Here is an 18,164-nt window from a genome sequence, read left to right on the forward strand (position 1 = left end):
TACCAGCTAAGAGAAATTGTAGTCTTCATTGTTTGACACAACATTTTATTTAGCTCTAACTGAATAACGGGATCTGAAGGTGAGCTAGGTCTGGGAGTGGGACTCGATTGGGTCTGTCTGTCTGCATATTTCATTTCTTTTGCTCTCCCTCTTTATACTCTGCTTTTCTGCAATCCAGCACGCCGAATGAGAAAAGGGAAGAAAATTGAGATTAACAGCAGGAAATCTTCCTGGCAGTGAAATTGTTAGTCAGTGCAGTAACCTCTCCATCACTTGGCCAATGTAAAATACGCCTGGACAAAGCACCCTGAAGGTCTTTACCCCGCTCCAGCCCATGTGGCTCGTGGCTCACGGCCCCGGGGACTGTTTCGCTGTGGTGGCTGGCTGCTGGTGTGCCTTCAGCCGCCGCCAGCCCTGGGGGCTTGAGCCAGCAGAGCTCTGCAGGTGTTCCTAACCACCGACAGTCCCAGGCACGAAGCCCCTCTCCTGCCTGGATTAGCACCGCGGCGCTTCGCTGAAGCAGGGAGGTGTCTGCGCCTGTCAGAGCTGGGCTGAGGTCCGTGTTTCCTCGCATCGCGTTTCCTAGGATGTTGTCTTGCTTCTCTTTTGCACCTCATATAATTTGTATGTCCCCAGAAGTCTGGTTTCTGCTGCCTTTCTGTGCAGCATTCGGCACTGCCGCACTGTTTCTTAGTCGCTATCTCACTAATGCCCGAAGTGGCACAGTTGATTAATTGTAGTAAATAACAGTTGTAAGGCTGCTTGGTAAACCAGTGAACATTCAGAACGTATCTCCCTTTTGAACCAACACTTCTTACAGAGATCAGAGATGTTTTTCCACTGTTGCTTAAGCGAAGTCAGCGGATTAGCCTTGTTTGTTATGGCTCCCCATCTCCGCTGGGCTGAAGCAGTCTCCTGCTGCCTCTTGGAGGGTGACCCCCTTGTGAGGGCAGGCGCTGCGCTGTGGAGCAGAGACAGCGAGCTTTGCCAGAGGGAGCAAGGGGCAGAGCTGCCTTACGTCTGTGCAAAAAGCAAAGACTCGTTGAGGAGCAGTCTCTGCTAGATGGGCTTTGCTGGTACGGAAGGACTCGAGCGTCACTTTTGGGGAGACACTGCTGATACTGAGGGTTATTTCTTGGAAACAAGTAAGCTAACCTGGCCCTGGCCCAGATTTTGCTGATGTAATTGCATCTGTACTAGGTGTTTTGCCAGTGTAAAAAGTCGTAACAAATTAACTCCATGCCAAATGGTGTTATTTTAACAAGAGTTGCTCATGAGAGCTGTGCCTAAACCCCAAGAGCCGGAAGATGGACACTGCAGAAGAAATGCTGCAAACAGACCCAAAGCTGTAACAAACTCTTAATGTTGAGCAGAGCCGTTTTTCTGGGACTTGTGAGATGAACTAATTTCTATTTCTGATCTCCTGAAAAGTGGGGCAAGTGCCGATTTGGGGCAAATCGGTCTAGCTCCACTGAAAAGAGTGTGCCGCTTTTCATCAAGTCCGGCCCTGGCAATGAACGTATTTTCAAAACATCTTTAAATGAGTCACTGCACTCAAATGAATATGCAGGAGAACTGGGTGCCTCTAGCACATTCCCCCGAGAGAGCCTCTGCATGTACTCAGAGATAAGAAAACCTCAGGAAATTTTAGGTTTCTTTTAGACTCCTAATACTTGGGGAAAAATGTTCAAAGGCATGGAAGATATCTAGAGAACAAAAGTGGAGGAAAAGCCTCCACAAAACTTCTCAGAAGATCTCAGCAGTTCTGCACAGCTGCTCCTGAAACTCGTAGTGTAGTACAAGGCAGTTCAAGCCAGAAAAGCTTTTAGGGATTGATGGATTTTTTTTTTTTTCCTCCTAAGGTATTTAATGTTACTTTTACTTTTAAAATTTTTGTGGAAAAGCCTTGGCTTTTCCAAAGCAGCTTCCAAATAGTCCATTATTATTTAACCCTCTCTGGTTTCTGAGTGCTAGTCCCTGAATTCAAAATTTCCTTGGTTTAAAAAAAAAAAGTTTTTTTTCTAATTTTTTATTTAAGCCGTAATTCCTTCCCACCTTACCAGTAGTTTTATAAGTCCTTAGATGTGGATCTCATGAGTCTTCCATGTGCACAGCCCCAAGGGCGAAGCAGCTCATGACTCTGGTGGAAACGCACTGCTGGGGCAGGCTGGGCGTTTGCCTTTGTGAGCCCGCAGTGCTTCTCATGCTCTCCCATCATCAACACTTTTTCTTCCAAATTAGCTTGTAGCATCATTAGAAAAGCATTTCTCTTAGGAGTCTATTAGGGTCTTGTATTACATTTTTATCATTAAGTGTAGTATATATGGCATGTATATGGAATGAAATGGGCAATGTTCCAGTTTCTAGATATCAATTTAAAGAAAATCTGCTGTTCCATCTTGAAAGAAAGGTGACTACTTTCATTTAAGTTACAAGGAAGAAAAGCCTACAACCTGCTGCTTCCTCTTCTGTTTTTTGCCTTGGCTCTCGTAGAGCACAACCTAACCCCAATTTCCAGTTGTTCTCATTTCTGCTGACATGCTCAGCTCAAACCAGAAAGTCTACAAGACGTGACAGTGCTTCTGGCTCCAAGCAAGCAAGGACCTGGAGGAAGGGTCACCTGCTCAACGTTTGTGTCAGTGTATTCGCTGCCGGTAATAATGTTATTTGTACGTGATGCTCTGAATCAGTGTCCTCCCCTTTTGAGCTGCTGGACAAAGTCATTACCACTGGCCCCCCACAGGTAACACGACATCTAGTTTAGGCAAAATCATCTGTGGTTTTGGAGAAGATCTGTTCCAATGTTCTCAGTTACTCTCTTTTCTGTTACATCCTCACATGAAAGCAGATTATCTTACAGCTGCGGCGCTGCCGTGTGTGTTGTCATGGCAGTCGTCTTGCTTCTGAGATTACTCATCAGCAGCAGTATTTGTCTCACAGTAGGAAAGTCGTGTTCTGTAATATTTGGAGCGCTCGAGACTCTTGTTTTAGAGGACCTGTCTAATCATCATAATATGTGCAAAGATTGAAATGAAGCATTGGCTGAACTGATAGTTGAGTCCATTGATTTTCCTCACCAATCTTTCTGCTGTACCCTTCGCATCCAGGCAATGTGTCTGGACCAGGGATGGATAAAGAGGACATGCCTACTGGGTGCCAGCATGAGCACGCTCACTGCCTGATAAAATCATCAGTGACAGTGGAGACAGACATTAATAATACAGGCTGAGTTCATCGTTTTAATTGAGACTTACAACATCTCCCATATCCAATTAAAACCTTGGTAGAATCCCAGCAGGCAGAATTCGGTTGATGGAATTGCAGATCAGTGAGGACCACTGAGCTGACAGGCTCCATCAGCAGTGCCCCATGATCCTTAGGCATGAGTTTGAAAGGCGGCATAGCCAGCAGAACTGCACCCCTGGAGCACCACGCGGTGTAAGTGCTGGGTGCGTGTCATTTGTTCAGTCCCCAGCCGGCCTGGGCTCCTCCCCGAGCACCAACAAAGCTCCTACTCAGATCGTAGGACTCTGGAAGAAGGTAAAGCTGCAACATTTTTCCCATCCTTTTTCTAGTCAATATGTTTCATCCCAACACAGGTGATAGTGCACAGGTTTTCCAAAACCCGTTGTTCTCACCAGCAGCTCAGCGTGGAGGGCCATGCAAGAGGCTACGCTGCTCTGTATGGATCGTGGGTCCTGTTAGAGCTGCCATTCGGGGAGACCATAGCAGCAGCCTCTAAATAGGGAAATTTTTTTTTTGTGTGCTGTCAGAAGGCCTGTTTTTTGTGTTCAGTGTTTATTTTGCATATACATAATTTGTCAGATCCAGCCTTGCTTTCTTCCCAGCAGTGGCTGTGTGGAAGCTCTGCAGATCCATCATGTTCTTTCACATCACGTTTCCAAAGCACTTTGCTGATATTCCTTCATTCTTCTCCTCCCTGCCTTGACAAGTTACATAATTTAGGTCTCCCAGTTACGAATGCTAATTATGTGCTGGCTCATTCTTGGCTTTCAGATAGCAGTCAAGGCTAGCTGAAGACTGCCTAGTAAAAACAAAAAGCATTAAAAATAAGTGGATTTACGAGATACACAGGTAACTTCAGCAGTGACCTTTACAGAGTCTGAGAAATATCTGAGAGAGATCTGCTTGAGGAGTTCACAGCTTGTGGTATAATCTATTGCCAGTCGTCATTTTAATTTGGTTCTCTTAAAAGTTTGTCTCTTTTTGTAAGCAATATTTTATTAAATTCAGAACAAAATTAAATGCAGTTCTGTAACACATAGTTACTAATCACAAGAGGTAACACATTTTCCTGGTGCATAAGAAAATGTCTTTTAAACCTAAAAAAAACACTTCTACATAAGATCACAGTCTTTATTTTTATACCTTGCTGATGTTGTGGGAGATTTCAAAATAGAAATGCCAAGGTGTAAATCCAATGTGAGGCTGTCCTTTTATTTCAGACTTGCGGGCTTGCAGGGTAGCTTAGTAGTTGTATTTTATCTAGATTTTGAAGTAGGTATTTTCCTTTAAAATTATCTAGAATTAGATTTTTCTTTTAAATTTCATATTTCCCCTGGAATCTTACAAATTAAGAGTAAGTTTATCTTGCTCTCCTGCTCTCCCATTTTCCATGTTCTTAAAAAAATCACGTACACTTGAAGCCTTATGGAAAGAGAGAAAAATGGTTTTGGGGCGGGAGTGAGAATGGAAGGGGTGGGAGATATAAAGCCCCAGTTGGCAATTCTGTGCTCTCACATTTTATAAGACAGTAAAATCTGCATGTGGCAGATGCTCTTTTTATAAGGAGAAAGACACCCCTTGTAATTTCAGTCAGGATCTCTGAAATTCTGCTGGGTGTGTTTTCAGAAATTTTTCTGGGAAAGCATCTTTTAGTTTTGAAAATAAGCAAGCCACTTGGCAGGTTTTTAGAATGGGGAATTGAATATAAAAATCGTAGTGCTGTATGAAAGGGTCATGTAATAAATGCAATATTGTTTGCAGGTGCTGGCCCTCTAACTAGCAAAGGGATGCAAACGTGTTCCTTTTTAGCATGCTGCCAGGCCTTGCTCTGCAGGATGAAATGGGATTAGAGGGCTGTTCTGACCTCTGAAGACCACTTTTTTGCAGTTTTCTGGCATGGCTCACTTACTCTGATTTCATTTCCAGAGGTGCTGTAGATTCAGAGCTGTCCAGTTCTGCTCCGTGGCAGTGGGGAGATTAACGCTCTGGCACCACCACGCTCTGTGAAAAGACAGCACCGCTTACAAACCCTAGAAGCAGCTTCAGAGCTGATCCCGCGGGGTTGCAGATACTAGGGATGGAAGGACATCATAGGCCTTTGGGCATCCTAATTAATATTGCCAGAGAACATCCCCAGAGTGCATCAGATAAAAGTCAAGGCAAGATAAAGCATTACAAAAAATAGAAGAAACTACCTGTAGCTTTTAATTTGTTTAAATGTTGCAATCAGAGTAGTGGATAAGAAAGTAATTTGGATGGAGCAGTGTAAAGCTAAGCCATCTCAGGACAAATGTTCCACATGAGAAGTTAATTTCTTAAGAAATTGATGTGGCAAGGCATTTCTGTGTGTAGATGGAGCCTGGGATGTAGGGGATGAGAGAATGGGGATCGTGAGACAATGACCCTGAAAGCAAAGTCGGTCTTGGTCTCGTGAAGAGTGACCAATACATGCAGTACTGGTAGGGAAGAGGGGAGTCTGTTTTGTCCCTGCCCTTTTAAGTTGCTGGTGGGGCTTAGGGCATGCCAGTGCTGCAGAGAGCCCTGGGGAGCCAGAGCAGGGCCCCAGCACCAGGGAGGTGTTAGGAACACTTTTGCATGTGGCATGCTCCATGAATTTGATGGAGAGCGGTGAGTGGAGAAGTACAGGCTAGTATCATTTTGGGAAAAGATTCTTTTATTCTTTTTATTTAGCAAAGAAAGTAGTTAAAGGTGTCAGAACATTCCAAGGAACAAGACAAAAGTCCGAATCCTTTACAGTCAGAATAATAAAAAACATACAAAAATTATTTTATAACACTGAAAATAATTCTGAAAAAAGGTTGGTTTTGCGCAAACTTTTGAATCATCATTTTCGTTTCAGTTTTCGTCAACAGAAGTTTTGAGAAGTATTTTAAAGAAGTGTTTTTGGAGGAATGTTCTTTTGACCAAAAAAAAAAAAAAAAGGTGACTGAAAGGAACCTTTTTTTTTTTTTTTCTTTTTTTCCAGCAGAAGTTGTGTTAGTCCTGCAGGCATTAAAGCACAGCATTTTGCTGGAGGATATTAGAATGTGCTTATTCTGGGAAGGGAAAGCTGCCAAAGACCTGGAGGAAAAAAAAAAAAAAGGCACAGGGCTGAGGAAGAAAGCCAAGAGGATGTGGGTAGTGCAGGTGGGTAATGGAGAAGAAGGTGTGAAAAATCTCTTTGTGCTAGGAAGAAACAAGAAAATGGAGGTTGCAGCTGCTGACAGTCTTATCATCTGCTTCGAAGAAGTCAGCTGGAGCTGGGAGGAGAAGGGAGCACATTGCACCTTCAGAGGAGTGGGAGGCAGTGAGGGTGGCAGCTGGCACTGCTCGAGGATGGTGCCAGGCTGTGAGAAAGCAGCACCTTGCACCCCTCCGCTTCCTCCAGAGATGGCACAGCGTAGGGCGAGAGGCAACTGTAAGCCTGGCTTAGCACGGGCACCACCTGAACGAGTAGGTGCATTTGAGAGCGGCTCTGCAGGCTAATGTAGCAATCTGCCTGCTGCTGCTGCTTCACGGGCAGCAAATGCTGCAGAGCTTCAGGGGAGGCTGCAGACCTTCCTGTAGCCAAAACTGGAACTCTGCCTGCATTGCTAGGTGCTGCTCCGGGCTGTTGCTTGTTGGAGGTGTCACCTGGGATCCAGCTGCTGCGTACAGCTGGCAGAGGGGACGCTAACCTCCTCAGCTAGGTGCGGCACGTTCTGCTAGTTATAATCAGAGCACTGTGGTTAAAACCAGAAACACAGACACGTTTCAGGCAGCCCTTTTCCTCTTCTGTTCTGCACTGGTGTGACCAGACGCTGCATGCATGTGAGGGTACTGCCTGTGCTGGTACCACTGAGCGACTGGAGAACTGGCTGAGTTAAGCCTAAAGCATTTTTATTACATTTCGCTGCAAATTTCATTACTTTATGATCACCAGTTACCAATTTTTTTGCCAGTCTATTCTAAACAGACACTCGAAGTCTTGTACACTGGCTTAAGCAAATGATGATTTTCTCTGCAAAGCACCCTGTGGTTTCCTACAGCACGCGCTTTATCAGAGTAAAATCCCGAGCAGCTGATGGTGTCTGAAGGATTTGTAGCTCATGTGCAAGCCAGGACTGAAAGCAGCACTGGCTTTTTCTTCCCTAGCTTTGAATTTCTTCCTGGGTCAGTGGATTCTTGTTCCCATTTACTAGATTCATTTATATTTTCAATATGTGGCATTAGTCTGGAGAGAATTAATTTCCTTTCAGAGTCATTCTGAACTGGAAAGCCCCCAGCTGCATTTCCAGGACTTCTGTGCAGCACTGGTGCTTTTGCTGGCACGACCATCTCTGCCTGAGGCAGTCACACAGTGCCCAGCAGAGAGACGTACTTCACCTCATACGTACCTCATAGAGGTGAACTCCTGAACCATCGCTGTCTTGGCGCTGGAATCCCATCCAGGCAGAGGGGTGCCAGGAGCAGGGAGAGGGGCTGCGACCACAATTGCTCCCATGTCCCACAGCAGCACAGAGCGGGAGCAGACCCCAGTCCCAGTCCTGCTGCTCTGGATGACACAGAACGGACAACTCGCCTTTCCACGGCAATTAAATCTTTCTGTGTTTTTTTTTTCTTCCTCTCCTGCAGTGGTAAAATTCCAGCAAATGTGCATGCAGTGCCTTCTAAGAAGAGGAACTCTGGCTGTTTAGACACATTGCTGTTGATGTCTGTGAAACAGTTGGATCATTTTAAATAATTTTCCTTTCTGCTACTGTCTTCCAGGTGCATACGTTCAGGGGCCCGCACTGGTGTGAATACTGCGCCAACTTTATGTGGGGCCTCATTGCTCAGGGAGTAAAATGTGCAGGTAACACTCGTTCTGTCTTCTTTTCCTAAGTCACTCCCAATGTTGTAACGATGGAATTTGCTGTCTGCTCCACTGTAAACCCATGCAGCAAGGGTCTGATCTGTCCCTTGTTGAAATCAAGGAAGATGTGTTCCCTCTGCTGCTGGTGTCCCTATGTTCATAACATCGCTGCGGTGATGCACAGCACTTCTCGAGTGCTCTTGGGGGGAAATGACAGCAATCATTGATTGTTTTTGTTTGTTTGTTTTCAGAATGGAGGGGAAAATAGGTAGATGTGTTATTACCTTTATTTCCTGTATAGCACTATGTATTGGTAGGTGTGAGAGACTCGCCAAGGGTCTCAATGTGCAAGGTGGGCAATCTGCAAATTTCACATTGTGGCTGGGAAACAAGACGCTTGGGTTCATTTTCTTTCTGAGCCAGCAAACTCCCGTTGTGCCATAGACCCTAAATCATGTTCCAAACTTGCAAACTTAAAATAATACTAAGAAAAAGGATGATGAATAAGGGATGTGTACAGAAATGTTGCATAAATATGCAGGTGCTGATATAAATGTATGACACGCATGGGTGTCACTGCAGGCATTTCTAGGATTAAGCCTCTCCAAAGTAAAACACTTCGGCATTTTTATTGATGTGATTCTTCTGAAAAGAAAGGACAGTCTTCTCTTTTAAAAGGCAAAAAAGGATCAAAGTGATCAAAATAGTTTACTGTATTTAAAATGTATTTTATGACATTCTAGCAGCCACATTTATATAAATGGTGCAAAGAAATGTTGATGTATAAAGACCTGCATATGTTGCCCTGGAAACTGAATTTTCAAGCTAATTTAAGAAAATCTGCTCTGTCTAAAGCTTTTTGAAATCTTGTCTCAAGCAAATAAGAGAGCTCTTTACGTTATTTTGCAGTTCTGGGATAAAATTTAAACTGATATATAGCCAATTGTGATTGAAATATTTTAAAATGCTTCCACCAGAATTATTTGAAATTCAGTATTCTGTTATCAATAGGCTCTGCACTGTCCAGACTGTGTTTTAAATAGTGCTCTGTTTTAAGAGAAGATTATGTAAAAATGGCGTTTACTTCCTCTGTATTTTCCCTGTTCTGAGTATTTAGGGTTGCAGCCATATCCTTCACTGATGAGTTAAGACTCAATAGTTACTGCATTTGATGTTGCACGGGGTATATGTACAGTGCTAGAATAGAAAGAGGAAGCCTGATTTTGTTCTTGAATCATTTTCTGAATAAAGCATTTATTTTTTGTTGACACATGAGGCAATAAATGTGCCGTCTTCCTTTCTCACCTGATGTAGAGTCCCCAGTTTTGGTGTTTAGAAGAAGTACTAAATATTTTCAGATTTTTGATAAATAACATTGATCCAGAAGATCAATAAAACCAAACAGTATGAAGGCTCACAATGCTACATGGCAATGTGGAATGAACAAATAATACTGCTTTTGTAATTAAATCTGAAGTGCTTATGATTCTGTGCTGCTTTTTTTTTTTTAAATATAACTGTAATGTAGCTGATTCTCTGGTTTTATGCAGATTTTTCTAAAAACTTCCAGAGACTGGTTTTCTTTCCTGCTTATGGGAATGGTAATAAGTACCGCATGCCTTCTTTTTTTCCTCCTTGACAGTCTAGAGGAACATATGTGTATTAGATGACTTCATAGTTTCAGAAACTATAATTAGGGCTTTCTATCTTGTGTAAGGTTTCATATCGGTGTTGGTAGCTTCCAGCATCTTCGATGATCTTATTCATATTTTAAAATCCCACATCATACGACCACGCTTGCTTGCTGAAGCATCTGTGGGGGTTGAGGCGCCGGGTGACTGAGGTGGGAGGGGTGGCCCAGGTACTGCTCAGCCAGCCCTCCAGCCACTGAAGGGCCCGTGTCCTTTGAGCAGAGGCCAAATCCTGTCCTCCTCAGTGTGATGAGTGGTGACCAGGGAAGGCACACTCTGAGATGGGAGAGCTTTATGTGGAGGAAACACAACAGGGCGTTCAGCACACGTGTTGAGTGTCATTGTGGGCGTGGAGATGCCTTCAAATTCCATAAAAAAAAATACTAATTAAGCATGGTATTCTGAAGAGCAGATTTATGAAGGCTGCACTTCCCAGCCTAGCAGATTTGGTTCCTGTGTGTGGCCTGCATGGCTTTTTTGGGATTGAGGGACCAGCTCTCCCGAGGACGTGATCTGCAGCCTGTCCACCCAGCGGGCTGCCCTCTCACTTGTCCTCCCCTCACTGCAGGGCTAGCTTCTAGCTGCCAGCCAACTTCAGCAATACCTGACAGAGAATTAGGGGCTTCCCTGATAATTTTATTCTCATACATTTCATAAAGCTCAGCAGCTGGGCAGAGGAGATTTTGGTTTGGAGGTTCCATGTTTTTGTTTTGCAAATCAGCAGAGGAGGGCTGATTAATCAGCATGGCTCAGCCTAGATCGTAGGTTTTTAGCATTTCGTTTGATGGGATTTTGGCTGGATTTTTGAGTTTGTTTTAGTGCTGTTTTGTGTCACCCAGATGGTTGAGTTGCCGTGTTTCTTTCTGTGCCTGACCCACAGCATTGCACAGGCCCACCAGCCCAGGCAGCACAGCCCACCAGAGCGGCACTGAGATGGCGGAACGAGGGCAGAGACACACAGTGCGGTGGGGCCTAGGTTGCCACCGGACCCAGACCAGTGTGCAAGAGCCCGGGCCTGGGGGCCGTGGCTTTGGCTGTGAGATTGCATGCTTTGGGGGGAGGGGGGGGTGAAGGTAGTAATCATTTTGCTGCTGAACTGAGCCATTTTGATGTGGAAACAGTGAGGCACTGTGCACAGGGAGCCACACGAGGCCATTGCTTTCCGGAGAAGATACGTACTTCAAAAAACGTACAGCTTTTAGCAGGAGGCAGCTCACTTGTGTTCACATGGGGTTTGACATCACTCCAGGGAAATCCACAAGATCTGTTTTGTGGTCTGTGTAATCACATTATTGGGAATACCTATGAGCAAAACTGCACTGATCATATGCAATTTCAGACTTTCCAAAGTATTTGCTCTTATACCAGACAGTTGCACATCTCAAGAGGAATCTGTTAGCTGTACAGAAGTGAGAAGTTTAACAAATATAATGGGTTACTGTTTGGGCTACACTCAGCTCTTCCTCAGTCAGCAGAAGCACAAAATCATCTCAGCAGAAGCACAAAAACATGTAAGAATAAGCATGTGGGACAGTCCAAGATTGGTCAACAGAGATAAATGTTATCCATTTCAGAGCAGAGGAGAGGAAGCTGGAGGAAAAATAGGAGCTTATTCGTAATGGCTGGTAGATTGGCTTTTGTTATACAAACAAGCCAGTCCTTTGCAAAATAATAAACCAGAAGCAAACGCTCAGAACCATACCCACACCATAGCAACCAGCAAGGATGCCTTAGCAACTTGAACTGCCCTGACTCGGGCTTTGTCACAGGCCAGCATGATTGAATGTGTCCCCTCAGCCAAAATACAGCCTTGAGTGTGTTCAGTGCCGTGTTGGGCATCGTCCCATATAACTAGCCTCCGGAAGATGGGCTGTCCGCAGCGCATACTTGGTCAGGCTTTATGGCAGACAAAGAAGGAAGAGTATGTCTCTTTGCTTGCAAGGTTTGCTTGTATTAGAGTGAATCCTTATCACAGGCATCATCAGCCCTCCTGCCTTAGAGGGTCATGCTTCCAATTTTTACATCCTAGCCACAGGCCCTTAAAGTTTCTTTGAGCTGAAAGCTCATCTATATGCAAGGAATCTGCCTTTTCCGATGTTGTGCTCCATCTCCAGCATGCTTTCCTTTGGGCTTTTGCCATAAGTAGAAATCACTGAAGAAGTGTTTGAAATTATAATGCCAGCAGCTTGTGTAAACATTGAAGCTCAGCAGAAGCTAATGAAGCTCAGTTCCAAATCCAATGCATAAACTTAAAAAATAAAAAAATAAAGTATTCTTAATTACATTTTTAAGAATGTAAGCCCCCTATGCAAGGCTCCCTGTGCTTACAGTGCTCATCCCATTCCCCAGAATGTGTTCAGGAAAGAGACTAGAATAATATCCAAAGAAAAGCTGTAGAAGGCACCAGGGAGTTCATTTTATGAATGATATAAACATGTAAGATTCAGAAACATTAATGGAGACTGGTGTGTTATCAGAGCCTAGAGCAGGGCATTCATGTTGTGTTGGTGCATGGCCCAAGTAGACTCATAGACCAGCAGGGTGGTCAACTTGTCAAGGGCTGCAGGCTTCATGCCCCTCCTCAGCCCATCAGAACTGTTCAATGCTCTCTATAATTACCTCCTACCTCTATACCCTTTTGCTTATTGTTCTTAAGAAGTGATTTAGTCAGGATGTTTTTTAGAACAGACCCACACCTGTTCATTAAAAACACATCCAAACTTCTGAGGCGTGTACCCAGGTTCTGCTGGTTTCCTTGACTGTGTAAAGCATGGACAGAGCCCCAAACCAGAACAAGAGCAAAGCAAAGCCACAGAGGCAGGGTTCATGGTCAGGGGCTGTGGGAAGGGGACTGTTAGGAGAACAGCCCCTGCCCACCTCAGGCAGGTGGAGATGCTGTTGGAGGAGATGCACACCACCTGACAGGCTGTTCCACCAGCTCGGGATCTGGTGGTGTTCCTGTGAGGAATGAGCTCCAAAATTTTGAAATGCTAATCAGGCAGTGGAGCCTTGCCTCAGAGCCGTTCCCATGGGGAAGCTGAAACTGTAAGTCCTAAAAATGTCTTTATCTCCAAGCCCACACAGACCTGGAAGCCTCGAGCAAGCCAGTGGCCCACTAAGGGAGCTGTTGAGGAGGTAGGCAGGTGTCGTGCCTGGGAGCCAGGGAAGTTTCTGACCAAACTTATATCTGTGATTGTTCAAAACTACCATACAATCAAACCACCTCCACCAGATGTATTCTGCTGAAAGAACATTTTGCTTGGAGGCACAGAAATACGTGTTCTTTTCATTGGGAATAAGGGGGAATTGGCTTGTTCTAGGAGGCTTCTTTTCTTATTGTATTTCATAAGCCCAGGTTTTTCTGTAGTGTTAGGAATTTTGTTGCCAAGTAACTAGCTGCCCTCTAGAAATTCTTTCCTAAAGAATAACGTACCCAATCGTGCATGATGTAGTGGTATGGCTGTTAGCAGGTTTAGGGGAGCCTATGTATGTGCTTGGAAGCAGTTTTGCCATGACATTGCGTAATGAAGTGCTCAGGACTGTGGTGGGGCTTGGGCTGCTCCCAGATGTGAGTTGCAGGTTAACGAATGGCATGCATGAGGCAGGCTAGCAGCCCAGCGTGGCTGCCTGTCACCTGCTTGGCACGGCCCTCCCGGAGAGGGCAGACCTTCACAGCACAGCCCTGCCACATGCTTGGAAGTACACAGCGCAGCTCGTGGTGCCGCTGAGGTGACTGCATTAGTGTGCCTGTTGACACGCACTGGGTCCAAGAGAATAGGAAACATTACTTTCTCCACTCCAGAGAAGAGCATTAAATTATTAAAGGGAAGTTACTAGCTCATGACTGATTTATGAGAGCAAACTCCTTTCTAACCTTTTCACCCTTGCAAAAGTAACGACACCAATAATTTGTGCTCGAGTAGAAGCCATCATCTTCGCATCTTGGGTAGCTTACCAAAGGCAGCAGCATTGTCCCGTCTGTCAGGTGTCGTGGTGGTCCTGCCCAGGGCATCGCGCTGCTCCAGTGCTAGCAGCTCTGCGCTTCCCACCACTCCCACGCTTGCCGTAAATCTCTAAAGAATGCTTCATGCTTTTTGCAGATAACGTATGTCTACCTTTTAGCTCTTAAAGCTGCTCATCGGAGTGACCAAATGCATGAATTTTTCTTTGGGATAATTCAAAAACACAATTAGAGTGATGTATATAGCATATGGTATTGTTCCAGTGGAGCACAATCAGCAGCCATGTTAACCAGTAAATTGTAAACCAGAAGAAATCTAAAACTGCCTAAAATCAAATCAGCAGGATAACAAAAAGTGACAGCTAAGTGTATTTTAGACTCTGCAAATATTTATAATGTGTGCTCATGGGGCAATATTAAAGTACATACATCTTTTGGTTCTGCTCATACGTTTGTATGAATGCCTTACTTGTCTTTCAGCTCAGTGGACGAACATCAGTATTAGCTGTTTCTAAAACATTGCAAAACCTTTTTCTGGGCATCGTAAGAAAGTATTGTCAGGCTGGTTTTAAATTTAATACCTCTCATAGGAGCAATGTCACAGCCCACCTGAGCTTCTAGATCAATATGCTATTAAAGTAAAGGTAGCTTATCACAGACTTTTAAAGCTGTCATCTAAAATGACTTTTTGCTAAATTTCCAAACTTCCTATATGCTTTTGAATTTATGGCTGTATTTTTTTAGCCATACTTGGTGTATTTGAAAGGTGGCCACAGTTTGATAGTGCTATAAAAAGGAATGGTATGCATGACTTACAATTCTAGTCCTGAGAAATCATCGCTGTAAAGGTGGAATTCTGATTAACTGAAGTCAGCAGAAGTTTTTCTATTGACCTGCCAGAGGTCATGAGAGATCTTTTAAATCTGCCCTGTATTATTATGGGATTTATCGGCAGATATGGTGCTTTAGGGGGACTTTTTTTTTAGCCAGTCAGGGGATAGGCTCTGATGAACTTCTGTAAGAAATGGGTAAGGCTCTTTGTTACATTAGAGTAGATCAGGAGTAAAGTTGCTAATGCCAACTTAGCTATTCTGGATTTATTTTGATATAACGGAAAGTAAATAGATCTTAGATTTGAAGTCAATCTCTTGGTCTTACTCAGTGAACCCAGCCAAATCATGAAGATCACGTGTGAAGGAAGCAAACAGTCCTAAGGCTTCACTATGTGGAAGCACGAAGATTTGGGACTAGGCTTTCCTGTTCTGTGTTAGCCAATTCTCAGACAGTGGGTTTCAAAGCTTTCATGAAGATCCTCCAATGAGAACAGAGGGCAGTTTTATTTGCAGTGTAGTTCCTGTCTTTTAGTACTAACAAGTAAACTGGATATCGTTAGAGTAGAAGGTTCCACGCAGCAATGTGGAGCAGAGGGTTGACCTCCTGGCTGCATGCTTTTTACCTTTGCATTAGCAAGACAGGTGATCATCCTTCATCTGCATGTGACTCTGGTTGTTAGCTTAGTCAGGGACTAGTAACTGAGACATGTCTGTTGTTAGTGCAGGAGAGGGACCCACCTCATAGAAATCATAGCATTGGGGAATTTCAGCTTATTTATTGAAGCAAATACAATTTTCCTATTGCAAGTTCACCAAAATCTCCTAGAACTGTATACTGATGTTGAATTGCTAAGGTAAGGTGATCTCCTACGTAAGAGGTAAAGAGCCTTGTTTGTTAGAAAGGTATCGCGCAGCCCAATAATACCGAACATAGTGTTCATGCATTTTATAAGCATTAACTATCTGAAATATTTCTAGGTTTTAAATGTTTCTCAGGAGTGTTTGTAAGCCCTTAAGCAGTGGAATGGTGCATAAAATCCAATCGAGTGTAAAGGAAGAACAAAAGACAGCAGAGGAAAGTTGACTTTTTCTTTTGTAATTATTATTCTGGCATTAATGAGGTCAGATCCAAAGCCAATCTGAATCTGTAGGATTAGCAATAACACAATTATTTTCTGAAGCAAGGTTTTCACATTGGAAACATCTCTGTAAGTTAGCTATTTTCATGAAATAAAACTTTCTTGTATATAAATATAATTAGGATGATCTCAGCGAATGTGGTAATTGCTTTAAGTCAAGTATAAGATACTTGGAAGCATGTTTTTTCTATTTTTATATATTTTAGTCTTAATTAGCCTTGGATTCCCAGAGATGTAACTCTGAGCTACATTGCTATCTATGTGCAGTGGCTAATTTGTACTCACAAAATTACTAGTGAGTCCTTGTAAGATGCAGCCATTTCAGTCCTGTAGACAATAGTTTTGATAGACATGTTAGAGCATTTCTGATAAATATTTTAATATTTCAAACTTTTAATCTGTGCTGGAATAGGTGCTTCTTGCAGCGGTTTTAGGAATCAACGTGCAATAATTAATTTGCATTCATAAATACTATTACTACTCAAACTTAGGGTTTCAAATTAAAGGAAATCAAGAATTAGGATTTTCTCTGGGGTATCAGTTTGCTTCCCTTCTGTGTGTGCATTGAGATATTGACCCTAATTATTTGGCTACATGCTATTTTTACTCCGCCACTTCATCCTTGTTCTGAAAGCAGAACGGATGGTACTTGCTTACCAGCACCTACTTAGTATTTTTTATTTCTCCTTGATGTTAAAAGTGTAGCCATTGGGCTTGCTGAGGGCACAGTATTGAAACCGTACTCCAAAGATGAATAATTTCTCCTCTGTGTTCCCATAAGCCTCTAAGGGATTTCTACAGCACCAGAGAAAGCTGGAACGTCATCTCCTTCCCATTTTACAGCTGAAGCACTGAGATGCTGGAGGATTCAAGTCACACGTTTCCAAAGAATTTTGGGACCTGGTTTTCCAGAGTTCAGACAAGGAGTGCTGGTGGTATTTAAACATGGGTAGAGGCGCCCTTGCCACCGCTGACTGGTGCCCTCAGAGTTTCTTCAGTAATGCCGCTTGCTTGCAGGGAGCAGGTTTCACCTTGATGGCTTTGCCCGAGGTGTGTTCACCACACAAACTGACAAACAGGCGTGAAATGCAGAGCTGGCAGCTCCCCGGCCTTGGCACTAATCACCCTCACAGGGCAGGGGGCGTTCCTGCACAAAAAGCTGAGGGGAGCTTTAATCAGGCTGGAGCTGGAGCCCAGGGCTGGTTGAGGTGATTGAGGTGACGTGCCAAACTTGAACTGCAAGCAGAGAGGGGATGCTTTACAGAGGAGCCCGAGTGACAGTGCTGGTGGCTTTACAGGCCTGTTGAGTTAACACAGTGCTGTTAGCAGCAGGCTGCAGCTGACGTGGTGGAAATTAAACTTCTGGGCTTTACTGTTTTGTAAAGATCAAAGTCAAATAATCTATGGAGCATTAATGAAAATACGGGTATTGGCAAAAATCCAAAGGGAATCTCTACACGCAGCTAGCTATTCAGTACTGCAGTGGGAAGTTACGGATTTCCATCAAGGAAATCATTGATCCTCCATTGATCCTTCAAGCACCTACGTCCTTTAATTCTGCTGCTGTGGAAATGCAGGGGGCTGTGTTTGGCACCGGAGACATGCAGGGCTGGAGTCTCAGTGAATACTAAGTGCAGGTTAGACCATGGGAAACATCCTGACCACACCATGCCATGCTTCTTGCCAGCTGCTGTTTTCTCACAGAAGTGTGTGAGTCTTCGTTACAGGAGAAACTGTAGTGAAAATGGGGGCACTGCCCTTGGCTGTGGGTAGTGCAGGAGCTGGCCGGGCACACCAGGGCTGCTGCTGGTGGCAGTGTGTGCTTAGCTTAAAAGGGACTGCGCTGCTCTGCACATCTTCACTGGGTAATTAGTGCTGTTTTCCTACACTTTTTTTTTCCAAACCCTGATTAGTATGTTTTGTGTGGTTTTGGAGAGAGCAAACGTTTTTCCATAATCTGATTATCTGATTTCAGTTAAGTTTCACTTAAACTAAATCTCATTCTCAGCGTGTTTGCAATAAAGGTGTGGAGTTGTTTGTTTATGCTTAAAAAAACAAAACCCACAAATATTCCCAAAGCCACTTTTAAAATACATAGAACTGTTTTGGTGACTGCCAGCACTGCTTCACAAACAGCCTATGAGCCTGTATCAGAGGGGCAGCCCTAGAGCAGTCCTCGTGAAGTGCCCCTGGCAGCGTGGGGACTCTGCGGCTGCATGTCTGCTCCCCATGCTGGGGAAGGGGCCCTGTCACCAGCAATGCTGTGCTTGGGCTGTCGCACCTGGAAATCCGCAACAACCTGGAAGGAAAGTTTAGGTCATGGTAGCAACACAAATACTGGTGGGGAACACAACTGGCTCGTACACCTTGATTCAGTAAGCCCCGGGGAAAGTTTATCAGTTCGTGTTGGATCTTTGAGGCATGGAAGGAATGTCTTGGGTAGAAAATACGTTGCTTTAA

At 44.0% G+C, this 18,164-nt stretch overlaps 1 protein-coding gene across 2 annotated transcripts in view; it reads left to right on the top strand.

Moving 5' to 3' along the window:
* CHN1 (chimerin 1) overlaps positions 1–18,164 on the top strand; it is a 96,507-nt gene that overhangs the window by 71,124 nt on the left and 7,219 nt on the right. For both annotated transcript variants that reach the window (XM_040562021.1, XM_040562023.1), the window contains one exon: positions 7,996–8,080. In XM_040562021.1, the coding sequence (XP_040417955.1) occupies positions 7,996–8,080 (85 nt within the window). The remainder of the gene's footprint in view (positions 1–7,995; positions 8,081–18,164) is intronic.

This window comes from Cygnus olor, chromosome 6, assembly GCF_009769625.2.
Source record: "Cygnus olor isolate bCygOlo1 chromosome 6, bCygOlo1.pri.v2, whole genome shotgun sequence".
NCBI classification, from domain to species: domain Eukaryota; kingdom Metazoa; phylum Chordata; class Aves; order Anseriformes; family Anatidae; genus Cygnus; species Cygnus olor.